At 37.3% G+C, this 12,929-nt stretch overlaps 1 protein-coding gene across 2 annotated transcripts in view; it reads right to left on the reverse strand.

Moving 5' to 3' along the window:
- MFN1 (mitofusin 1) overlaps positions 1-12,929 on the reverse strand; it is a 28,259-nt gene that overhangs the window by 8,536 nt on the left and 6,794 nt on the right. For both annotated transcript variants that reach the window (XM_075761513.1, XM_075761514.1), the window contains exons 6-13: positions 12,387-12,495; positions 9,098-9,205; positions 8,217-8,370; positions 8,020-8,087; positions 3,339-3,460; positions 1,666-1,792; positions 1,188-1,292; positions 101-203 (exon numbers count right to left, since the gene is read on the reverse strand). In XM_075761513.1, coding sequence (XP_075617628.1) covers positions 101-203; positions 1,188-1,292; positions 1,666-1,792; positions 3,339-3,460; positions 8,020-8,087; positions 8,217-8,370; positions 9,098-9,205; positions 12,387-12,495 — 896 coding nt within the window. The remainder of the gene's footprint in view (positions 1-100; positions 204-1,187; positions 1,293-1,665; positions 1,793-3,338; positions 3,461-8,019; positions 8,088-8,216; positions 8,371-9,097; positions 9,206-12,386; positions 12,496-12,929) is intronic.

Consider the following 12,929-nt stretch of genomic DNA (forward strand, 5'->3'; position numbering starts at 1 on the left):
TGCTAACATTAAATCACGATAGAAAAGAAAATTTTTTAAAGCAAGTTTTCTTAAATTGTCTTCCTCTAAACAAAAAGTCTTAACATTCCTCCTTTCTCACCAATCATCTCCTGCTGTGACTGATGCATTGACTGATTGACTTCACTGGAGCAACGATCAGCCAAGTTCTTTCCCAAACCATCTTCTATATGTTTGTTCAGTTCCTGAAGTTTTATAAAGAATATACACTCATCAATTTATATTTAGCTAATAAATTACATTATACAGAGCAGTGATATGTTTAACACTAAGCATTGTTATTTACAGTGGGAAGAAAAGAATGTTACCATGGAAATACCATGCTTTTAAATTGCACACGATGACTGAAAACCTGATTAAAAAGTGACACAGGGAAGATTTCTCTAGGACTGCAATCATTAAAAGGCGTATGGAAAAGTCTGTATTTTCAATAAACCATGACACTGAAAACCATACCACTACCACACTGCCCTGCAAAGCCTTTACTGTCATCATTTGATGGGAGACAATTCCACAGCTCTGCACAAAGGCAAGCCAATCCCATCACTGCCGTGAAGGTCTGCTCCGGACATTGTGCAGAGTCAGGATGGCACAGACTGTCCTCACAAAGCAGCACTCCCACTGGTCAACCATGCTGGAACTGGTGGGAATTATGGCAGTCACTAATTAGCAGCAAAGTTTGAGCTAAGAGGCAAACACAGATGTATGCTCCTTTAAAATACTACGTTTGAGAAAGAATTTATAGAAGTTTAATAAAAACTGACTTTTTTCTTTAAAAAAATATTAAAAAACCCATAAAGTGTTGGGTATTTGCAAGCTCATTTTATTTTTTAACCTATTTCATTTTAGGAGTAGCGAAATTTGTTTATGTAAAGGGCTTTATTTACTAGATATGAAGACTACAAATCAGGATGTCAGTGAATTGAAGTTTCAGGAACCACTCTAGTAAAAAGACAGTTGAAACAAAAATTAATTTCTTTCCAAAAACAAAGCAGAAAATATTTTCAACTTTTTCCATTTTTAGGTAAACAGAGATAGACATGTGTCAGAAAGCAAAAATCCTGCAATGCTTAAACAAGTGTCACATAAAATGCTATACAAATTCTGAAAATACAGAAGTAGAAATTAAAGACAAAGAGCCTGACTTCAAACCATGCAAGAAAACTTACTGTCTTATAGAGCTTCAATACTTGAGGAGAAGGGTGAAAATCTGAATAAAATTCATCAACTAAAACTGAAAGTCGGCATATCTCATCAGTCATGGCAGAGGAGACCTGGAAGAAGGTGGTAGATACATAAAATGTTTCTCCTACTTTTTCCAGACAGAGTGGAAACAGCCCACTGCACTAACTGTTACAATAAATGATCCAATTACCTGATAGTCAGGAAGGATTGTTGTTTTGAGGGGGTTTTTTTGTTTGTTTGGGGTTTTGGTGTTGTTTTGGGGTTTTTTATATTGGAAAAGGAACACACTAGACATTTCAAGGTACTTCATAAGATGGGCAGGCACGGGGTTTTTTATATTGGAAAAGGAACACACTAGACATTTCAAGGTACTTCATAAGATGGGCAGGCACCTAAAGGAGCTGCCTTACAGAAGAGGCAACACTTGAATCTAGGAGATTTTTTCACACTGCCACTACTTACTTTATTTTCTACTTCCTCAGTAACACGTTTGATTTTTTCCTTAGTATCTTCTGTCAAAATGTTCAGCTGATTTCGAACAAAGTCCAATCTATCCTTCTGATCTTCCCGCTCTTCCATGGAATGGACTCTAACATAGCAGAAAGGAAATCACCATCACCAGCAGGTATTCTCCCAGTAATGAAACAAGCCCCATAATCAGGCACGGATCCACCAGCTGATGGTTTACTGAGCAGCCAAAATAAATCCAAAGTGACACTGGCTGAACAAAGCAGAGGCACTGCTTCAGAATAACTACAATACGGATACTAAATTTACAGGCGTATTCAAAGGCCGCACTGATTGAACATAACTCAAATTACTGGGATTTTATGTATTTACAAAAACAGCATATGGAATTGGAATTGTTACCATTGTACATAACTACAATTGAAAAAGGTGGGGGGAATCAGGGACCTCTAATACTTAGTCTATCCCAATTTAAAAATAAAAACCCAGAGAAATCTGATCAAGCTGTCCTTATGCTGCTCACCAGCACCACTCAACTATTCCGTAACAGTGACATGGGTCTGATGACCCTGCAAAGCAAAGGGGAGGCAGCAGAAACTAACCTTGTCACAAACAACCCTCTTCAGAAGGCCTCAATTTAAGTAAATATTGCTTAAAATCTAAAGTAGTTATATCTTGAAGGGCCAGCAGAAACATCAAACAGCAATTCAGATTAAGAGGGGTGACTAGACAGGTCAATTGACAGAAAGTAGTAGAATATCAAATCTTTTCAAACATTTCACAGAATATTTTCATAGGATCTGACAACAAGTTAGTATGTAAACACGCTGTTTGTAAAAGCTGATACATTCAGGAAGATGAGCGTGTTTGACAGGCACAGTGGAGTCTGTTGAAACATAAAGACACACTATTAACAGACACGGAAAGGAGATGGATGGAAAGGATTAAACGCGACAGCAAGTTCACCATGTACAAGAGACACAAGAGGTAGCAACAAAAGTGAGAAAAAAACCCCATACATATGCAAACCTCAAAGAATACATGAAACTATCAGACAGAGTAGATGAGCTGCTATCATTAGCACTAAAAGAACTACATGAGCAAAGAGAGAAGAAAGATATTTAAGGATAGAATCTGGAAACGCCAGAGGCCAAGCCTCTGTTAGCTTGGGCTCTTCTCAACCCTTACAGTATTCTAACCACTTGCAAATTAAAGTTCATGCTCCCATTTATTTTCTCAGTGTTACTGTTAACAAAAAACCACAACAAATCCAAAACAAAAAACCCCCCAAACTAAAAAACTTACATAAAGTAGGCCCAAACATCATTTCTGAAATGCTGGATACAGCTAGAAAAACTTAAAAGTTTCAAACATTTTTGGGAAAAAAAAAAATTTAAAACCCACAGACCACCTTTGTAACTAAGTCGGTAATGAAAAGTAACAAAATAAACCAAGATCCCTGTACAGAAGTCACAGACCAAGGACAAGGCTGAGCAGTGCAAATGAACAGTAGTAACGCTGACACACCAGAGAAATTTTCTATTTCTTACCAAGAGAGAAAAGTAAATTTTTAAGTCCGTAATGGCCCAAGAAAATCATCACCATTGAAAGGGCTCCTCAGAGGATCTGGATATACCAAAATCAACCAAGCCCTCCAATCAACCTACCTTTTCTCTGCTGCTGCTACGTTTATGGCGTCCATAATGTTTTTCACAGTATCTATTATCTGTTTAGCTCTGATAGTGTGCTGTTCAAACTTGGTTTTCACGGCTGACTGCGAGATACACTCCTGCGAGGGGCCCAAGCCACAACACATTACTGCAATTCCATGCCAACACATTCAGGAATTTCACTGTCAGAAAGCACATGCTGCTAATTTTACCAATGGGAAAATAAACCAATGGAAAATAAAAAGGGAGAAAGTATACAGAAATTAAAAGACAACAGAACTGAAATCTCTAATGAGTCTATAGCAGCAAATCTGTACCTTCTGTGTACATTCACAGTAATGTGCATAGGTTTTTATTGTTTTAAAATAAATTAATAAAGAAAACAGAAAACTCAGATAAATACATAAAATAAATCTAGCTTTTCAGAAAAATTTCCAAACTATCTCCTCAGAATTATAAATGTCTAACGTGAATGCTGGCAATATTGCCTGGCTTTAGTTTTCTTTGGTGCAATAAATATTCTTAGTTTCAAGAAGCAGTTCTGTCCAAATTTGACATGCTCATGTCATTACTGATCATCCAGGAACAAAATACACAATTAGGAAAAAGATACAAGGATTCTCTCACAGGATATAAAAGTTGCTAAGTAGTCCTTAAAATATTAACTTATTTGCAGATTACTGAAGTCTTAAAATGAATGAGTAGAGAATGCTCTAAAGATAAAATTTCTAATCAAACTTCAATCTTGAATATTGTACAATGATTCAGAAACTACAGGACACTGATTGAAGAGATATAAAACTGTTCAATTTGAGCAAGTGAATTGTGATAAACCATAATTTAAGACTTTGACCTCTTTAAAGCAACTGCACATCCTGAGTTATGTAGCCAATTAAATGCTGTTGGGAGCTCGACCTGCACTACCTCACCACAAAGTAGCAATGTCACCTGTGTTTGAGGGGAAGAAAGCAAGCAGCTACTTCCTCTATACCAAATCTATGGGGGCTTTGAATTGTTCTCAATCTATGGATGCACCTTTCATGGCACAAACAGGTTTGTTAAAAGACTCGCCTATGATCTTAGCATATGCTGTAATAACAGATTTCAGTTATCTAAAATAACAGATCAAAACAAAAGAAACAAAATGGGTAAAATATATTCCCTGTTCCTCGATGAAGCAGATCTAGAAATCAGCAATGAAAGGCCAGAGTTTCATAAATATCAGCACATTGTAAGAGCTAGACTAGACACAGAGGAAAGAGTCTTCCCAACGTTAGTATGTGGTAGATAAAAGGATGACAGGCACTCACAACACAATCAGAAAATCCAAGTTAGAGCACTAGGAAAAACACAAAGGTTAGTTAAATGACTGGGAAAGATAAGAGAGGGACAGCAGCAGTTTTGCTGTTAGTCTGTAAATAAGTATTTATTGAAACAAAAAGGTACGTTTCAACAGCGTAACCAAAACCAGTTACCTTCCAGCCCACTTCCAGTATAGCAAGACAGTCTAAGTGCATAGCTTACCACATTCCCATGCAGTGTTAGGGAAGAACTCTGCAGCAGTGTACTAATTCAGGCTCTCTTATTCACTCCAATTTACAGCTAGAATTACTATTCCACCCTGCCTCCCTCTTCCACTCCTCCCCACACTATTTCTGTTACCAGTTTTTTGAAGAAACTTGGCAAACACTACAACCTGAGGCACAGTGGGGTTTGGCTCTATGCAGAATATCCACTAAGGACTAGTGCACTGTGCACGCACGTCTCTGCCATTTTGATAAGGCATTTCTATGCATCTCATTGTAAAATTTCAGAAGACAAACACGGACTACTTTCTATTATTCCACAATATAAAAATTCAGAATTGATCCACGAATCAACCTTTTCCTTTAAGACTCTGTATCTTTTTTTCTTTGTTTTAATGCAGCTGACATGCACAGTAACATCACTTTCTAAAGCTCCTACATGAATCTCTAACACCTTAATTTCACCACTGCTTTCAAGTGTTTCTAGTAATGCCAGGACCAGTTTTCCTTTTAGCAACTTTAACCACCCTGTGCTTTGCATAAAAACATGTTATATCTATTTTTGGAATGCCTTTTGCCCTCAGACAAAAGTCTACATAAATGTAGTTACCAACCTTTCAAAAATGGTCCAAATTTTTTCCCATATGATTAGCACTGATGTTGTTTCTAGATTTTTTGGTAAAGATTCTAGCTATACTGAGCTCATATCAGTCCTGGGATGAACAGGCTTTCCGCTATTGGGGAACCAATACTAAAATCAGGAATGTGAAAGTACTGGAGAAGTAACAGTTCCTCTCCTCAGCCCATGTGGAAAAGAGGAAGAAGACACCCAATTTTAGTGAAGACAAAAGCAGGGTGAGAGAATCCATGAGGAGCAAAACCAGCAGATATAGCCAGTGGGAACATGGAGCAACATGTGGACTGGTTTACGAGGTGATGAGACAGCTTAGAGACGTGAACTGAACGAAAGAACGCAGGGGATGGTTGGAAAGTCTGAGCAGGGCTCCTCAACAGGGACAAGGAGCTAAAGGCAAGACAGACTGAGGCAGAGAAGGGGTCAGTGTTTGATGAGGACAGACAGAAGCATCAGTGCTCTCATCCCTTCCCTTTCACACACTGGAGCGTAATCCAAGAGTCTTGGGACCTGCAGCTCCTCTGTCAGGAAACAGTAAATGCAAAGCGCTTTAGTCAAAAGTGCATAACTGACACCAGCATACTACTGTCATCAGTTACTCCATCAGTCGAAGTGACAGTAATTTGAGTATTAGGTCTGAAGATTTCAGACCTGGTGAACCACTGAAGTATCAGCCTTGCTGTAAAAGCAAATAAAATGCTATTATAAGTTAGGAAATTGCCCACAAAACCTGAATGTGAAAGATGCTGCAACATCAGACACTCAAAATTTAAATTGCTTTGGCAATTGTAATGTAAAGAGCATGACAACATGTGCTAAGTGATGTGATCACGCTCCTATTCAAAGCCATTCATTATGATTTCAGGATGAAATACAGCTGAGCAGGGAAAAACATGACAGAATCCACTCTCATTGCTGGAGTTGGAAGGTGTGCAGCAAATGAAACAGATAATGTGAAAGAAGAAAAAAGTTGTTTTAAGGCCATACAGTGCTGTCACAGAATTGTTTTTTGTCCCTGCCTCTGCCAAAGAAACTTGTCATGGTTGTGACCTTGTGATGGATGCTTCTCATTTTGGTGGCCAACTTGAGACTGTGACATCTGATTTACACATGTGCTGAGCACTCATAGCATCACATAATTTAATAAGTCGTATGCCTATCTTAATACTGAAATACCCTGAGTGTTGAGTGCTTAACTAATTATAAGAGATTTAGTCAAAAAAGCTTTGGGGACAGCACATGGCAAAATATGTTAAAGAATGATAACTGGTACAGAAGTTTACTTTCCACTTTTTTCCTACTAGGTGAAAGTTTCATACTATAATTCTAAGGACAAAAATTACAAACAAACCCACGTTTGGCTACAACTAGTGACAAAAGCAAGAAATTTCATGCCTCATGGACTTAGGCCCTGCCAGTACTCTGAACCAATCATTTCAACAACTCAGTCATCTATCATAAGAGTGTGGATTGAATTTAAACATTAGTCTGACATTTTCTTGCTTTTGCAAGACTGATTCAAGCTGTTATTTTAAACACCTTTTGATATACACACATCATTACATAACTCAGTTTTGCTAAGGTTAAACAGGCTTGTTGTAACGAGAGAAGAAATACTTTTCACAGAGGCAGTACGATTTAAAAAAAAAAATATACCAAACAAGGAATTACTGGTTGAAACATGCAAGAGCAGTCTTCAGGATTTGCTGTATACAAACTAGAGTCATACTGTTCGGGCTCATGTTGCATGAGATATGCCGATACATACCACACAAAAAAATCAAGGTATACCCAAGATGCCTCCTTAAGATATCCAAGAATGGCTTTAAATAATTAGTTATCAAATTCAGCAAGACAAATGGATCCTATCACAAAGAAATCACTCAACTGTCTAGCCAGTCCTATTTCTGAAGAAACTGTAAACTCTAGTTATGAATATAGATAAAGTGAGGGTGAAGGACGGATCCTGTACAGCAACAAGGATGACAAAAATAGTGTTAGTGTTCAGAGTATCAGAGGTAAGTGGTAGATAAGGGTGATAATTTCAAAACTTTGGCTTTAGAAATGCAAGTAAGCATTTAGATTTACGTTGGTGAAACAGAATTTCTTACTATTTGTGTCCTGAATTACAATGAATTACAAAGCTACAAGTTCAGAGCAAAATAAGGCTTACTGTACAGCCAATGTTTCACCAGCTCATGGTTATAAGTGATACACTCCTTTCTAAAAGTATCGTCTCTTTTTATATAGACTATACTGAAATCTTAAAACACAAGCTAAGAGTCCAGTTTTGGTCCCTTCCCTCACTGAACAAAACTTATTTCTAACAACTACCTGCTGTTCAAGGTGAGAACAGATGATCAGAGCCCACAGATAAGGCAAAGCTGTCACACTGTTTGAATACCTTACATTCCCTCACTTGTTAACATGGGTTACGTTCAGTAAAATTAAGCTAAGCATAAGCAAGAGCTACCTTTGCATTAAAAAACAGGCAGTCTAAAAAGCCCATTATAAATACCTCAAATATCTGCTCAAAATGTTGAAATTCCTGGAATCTTGTTTGAAATCCTTCAGCAAGAGCTCCACCTGTGAAACATAATGGACCATAAGGGAGAGAGCAACACCTCACAGCAGTGACTGCATCTTAAATATTTTTGTTTATCAGGTTTTACAATATTTTTCTGTATTTGAGGAAAAGCAAGAGTTTCTACACACCACCCTCCGGCATTCCTTGGGCCTTCTGTCTCCTGGCACTCAGAACTTCTTTTGCTGAAACAAAAAAGATGCGATTCCTCGCTTCCACAGGATCAATAACTTTGAGCTCATCAACTAGAAAAGTCAGACAGCGCTCCATGTGCTGCCTACGCACCTGAGGAAAAGGTAAAAAGCTCATGAGAAAAATGCAAAAATTGAGCCGTCATCAAATCAGAACAGAGTCAGAAACAGACAACCTCTTAGGTAGCAGATGCCTTCTAACCCTACTGATGCATGCAGCAGCTGCTTTTAACCATTTAAATGCTCCGGGAAGCAACAATACTTTCTTCTACAACTGTCTGTATTTATGTAAGTCAGATATCTCAGTCAATTACTGAGGTAACCACTTCATTTCCCATATACAGAGAAATAAGTATCACTGCAAGCTGGTGGCCGTTGGAAAGATCTGAGGAGCATACTGAACTGTTACTAACACTGTACTTTGCCTGCTACTCTATGCATGTATACATGTGTAATCTGTTCACTCAGGCTGCATTACCATTACAGAAATAAAAGAAGACTTAAAACAAGCTTAACTGTGGAAGGAAAAGGTTCTAAACAAGCTCCTCATAGTACCACCTGCCTGCATATATTGTACTTTGAATTGCAGGTTGCTTTTTGGTCTTAACAAAGAATAAGTTATTTTCATTTTCTAACCATATAACTTATTAATAAAAGAATAAGACAAAGCTGGTGTTTTCATATCAATAACTGTATTACCTAGGCAATTTAGCATGCTTTTATGCACATGGAATCATCTTCTTTTTTATATATATATGTATGTATGTATGTATTTTAAAAAAAAAAAAATCAACCCAAATAAGAGCCGTCAAGTCACTCACATCTTCCATGTATTCTGGTTCTGATGCAGAGGCATCCCATCTATTATTCAAGATGAAGATATTTGGCTTGGAAAGTCGCTCGTTCACTTTATGGAAAAAATGCTTTTCCTAAGAATTAAAGCACAAACAGAAAACTCCCCAGACATCCAAACCAGAGTTACGCATTCTTCTGTAACAGATTCTGAAGTTAATCCAGCTTTTAAGAACTTTATTAAAAAGAATTCATTAGCATTAAAACCCACAGATATCCAACACAAAAGAGGCTTATAATAGTTCAAAAGTCACCAAAGTCTTAAAACTGATGCCAGTGTTAAAAGTCAGAGATACTGCAAGCCTCTCTAAAAACAGGTACAAATATAAATTAAGAAAACTTCCCAAACAAATAGTTTAGAACACACTGGAAAATTTTATATATTTCTATTTTTCTATACGTCATGTCATTTACTGTCTTTTTTTCCGCTCCTTTCACTCTTACTATCACAAGATTTCATCTCCTTTGATACTTCTAGCCCTCTAGCAAATTTGTTTGCAAGTGTGTGACACTCAAAATATTGCTGGGGAAGGGAGGAAGGGAAAAAGAACACACAACACATGACTGTATCTGCTCACTTCATTTTTTAAATAAGACACCTGGTTAAAACTGTGAAGTCTTCCTTATTGGAACTACCATGATGCTCACGTTCACCCTGCCAAATCTGGTTTCCATATCCAGAAATACATCTGCTAATTGCATTCTTTAACTAGGCAACATCAGCTTGAACTCTAGCCAAGTTATATTTCCATATGAAGATGTACGGCTTGAGCCACAGGAAAAAAGTTATTGATAAATATTTTAATTTTAAAAATAAGACATGCATGTACCTGAAAACGTATTTGGGTCCCTTGCCTGTGCCTACCACCCATCACTGCTGTTTTCATTGTCACAATGGGTAAGTTGTGATGGAGTGAATCCCCCCTCAGCACAGCTGAAACAGAAGAGATCTCTGTGCTGCCATAAGCTTTTTGAATCTGCAGCAGGACACGACCACATATTCTGGACACGACACTGGAGATACATTAGTCTCCATCACCCAGAAAGTAAGCATGTGTAAACAAGATTACTACTGCAGAAATAACAACTTTGAAGAGAACTTATGAAGGAATATTTGAAAAATCACATTTATGAAAAAAATAATAATAAAAAAAAAAAATCTGTGGTTGTGTAGCACCTGCCAAGTACTCCCAAACCTTTTATGGTGAGAGGTAAATATAATGCCTAAGGAGGATGAGAACATAGTTATCATCTGCTTTACCTCAAGGATAAATTTGCATAGATTAAGAAAGAAATTACCATTTGCCACAATGCAAAGTAAAACACAAATGCTTTAGAGCAGTTACATAATTCTTAAAGGCAACTTCATTTGTGTCTACCAGGCTGAAAACCTTAAAAAGAAGAAAAAGAGCTGTTTACTGAGCCAAAGCCTCAATCACAACTATGATCTACTTCCTTTCCCTCTAATATACACCCTGGACACTGGTTGCTTCCAGATTCTAGTAATTACAAGGAGCTCAGTGTTAAGCGAGGATTTATAGGCATGGCAACCAAAAAAACTCAGCAAGACTTTAATGCTTCAAACAAACTGCAAGTCTAACCTATTTCTATTTAGCAGCTTTCGGCTGTGCCCAACAAGGAATAAAGATTGGCCAAAAAAATGCATTAAAAAGCAGAGTAGCACTTCTGTGACTGAGTGTTAAGGATCAGACAAATACAAAATTAACAGAATCTTCCAGTAGATGTACAGCCTGTATGTCTTTCCTGCATATTTACTATCTCAGTCAGATTATTTTTAACGGTTCATTTCTCCTGAGCAAACAAGAGAACCAAATCAAACATGGCCTTTTCCCTGTTATTTCATTACACCAAACTGAAATCTGGCATACAGGTCCTTATTGTTTCCATATAGTAATGAGGCGTTCACTAAAAAAACAATCTTTTCCTATTCTTTCTTTTTTAATTAAAAACCCCCAAACCAACTATGGTATGAACATAATGCAAACAATTTCTAGACTCCCTCCATACTAAAAGCCAAAAAGCAACCTTCACGTGAGATAATGGAGAAGATAAAGCCATAGTAGTGCCAAATACTCTCTTTGCCTTGAATGTTGTCAGAATCTTCTTTCCTTTTAAATCACATCTCTCTCGTATTTCAGTCTTTGCGGATTTGGCTCAGAAGATGGTATGTAATGTTTTTAAACTCACTTTATGTTCTTCTCAGATTTCTACCCAACTATTTTAATTTGCTAGAGCGCAAGGAAATACTGTCTTTGTCCATTCAGTTCTTTATTGTATTAAAAATTGCCTCAATAATTAGAAAGTTCAGACACTGCATGTCAGAACAATCAGAGCATTTTATTTGTCTACAGTAGGCTTGATAAAAGTCTTCAAGAGATTTCTCAGTAGCATTATACTACATTCTGGCAATCCCACTTCCAATAACTTAGCAACCTTATATTGATGCTGTTTGCATTCACAATATACTTAGTTTAGTCAAAACTGGAGATCACTACAAAATTAAAGCAAATCTCTGGTCTTGTATTTTGAGTATCACACCAGTTCCTGTGGCCACCTTGTATGCTCTCCTTCTACAAGTCATACAATATTTAGGCTGTGAGGTGTGTAGAAGTCTTCTCTCTCTTCAAACAAACAAGGCTTTACAGAATAAAGGTGTTAAAACATCTTCAGTTCTCCATGTTGCACAGAACCATGCAACATGAATGCTTATTACTAGCATCCTCAGAAGAAAAAACCAGTCCAACAAGGGCAGTCTGTAGCACTTGTCCTCAACACAAGGTGTATCAACACAAGGAACCTTCTGAGGCAAGAGCACATGAGGAACAAGACAGAAATTCAACTACCTTCACCTACTCTGTGTACTTCACTGAACTTCTGGATATGAAATACTACGTAATTTATTTCTTTGACAATACAAATGTCTTCAAGCTGACAAATACCGACAAACTGTAAAGCGAGACAAGCACTATGTCATCCATTCATCAAAAAAGAAACGGAGATAGAAAGGACAAATGTGATGCTCAATTTAGAGTAAGCAAAGTTGGTAAGAAACATGGTTCTCCTTTCCCTAGTGAGGGATATACATTGTTTCCTGCCTCACACCCCCAAGTCCTATTTGCAAGATCCAAGTGCAATAATTCACGGGAACTTCAGTAAAGGTCTACGAGAAGCCATTTCAGTTATGGAACTGCTGAGTATTTAAATGAAGAAGTAATGTAAAATCATTGCACATCATACCGTGTTCATCAGAGTTGATTCAGAATTGGCAACCAAGACAAAGACATCAGCATCTAAGCAGAATTTGTCAATCCAGCTGTCCAGTTCTGTAGTGACATCTGTGCCAGGGCTGTTGAGAATAAAAAAACCCCATAAACTCACATCTATCCAGCAAAGGAGTATTTGATTTTTAGAAACTGATAAAAATAGAGTGGGATTGCCTAAGGGCCTTGTAAAAAAAAAGATACAATGCTTTGTATCTTTTGACTGATGCTTAACTCAAGCTTAATGCAAACACAGCAAAAGTCAATTACCATTTAGCATTTATCAGTCACTCACTGGACCACCTATTCATTCCCAAATGCAATTTCTAATGAATAAATATGCAGAGTATAATAGCCATGAAAAGTGACAGGCAGTCTGTTAGAAATCCAGGCAGTATCACAGAATGGTCCCCCTCCCCATATTCCAAGTTTTAGATTTTAATCAAAAAGGACAGTTGTTTATAAAATATTTTTCCATTAATCGAAGCCTTCTTTAAAGTGATATGCTATACAAGCTGTG

The sequence above is a fragment of the Balearica regulorum genome, chromosome 9 (assembly GCF_011004875.1).
Source record: "Balearica regulorum gibbericeps isolate bBalReg1 chromosome 9, bBalReg1.pri, whole genome shotgun sequence".
NCBI classification, from domain to species: Eukaryota; Metazoa; Chordata; class Aves; order Gruiformes; family Gruidae; genus Balearica; species Balearica regulorum.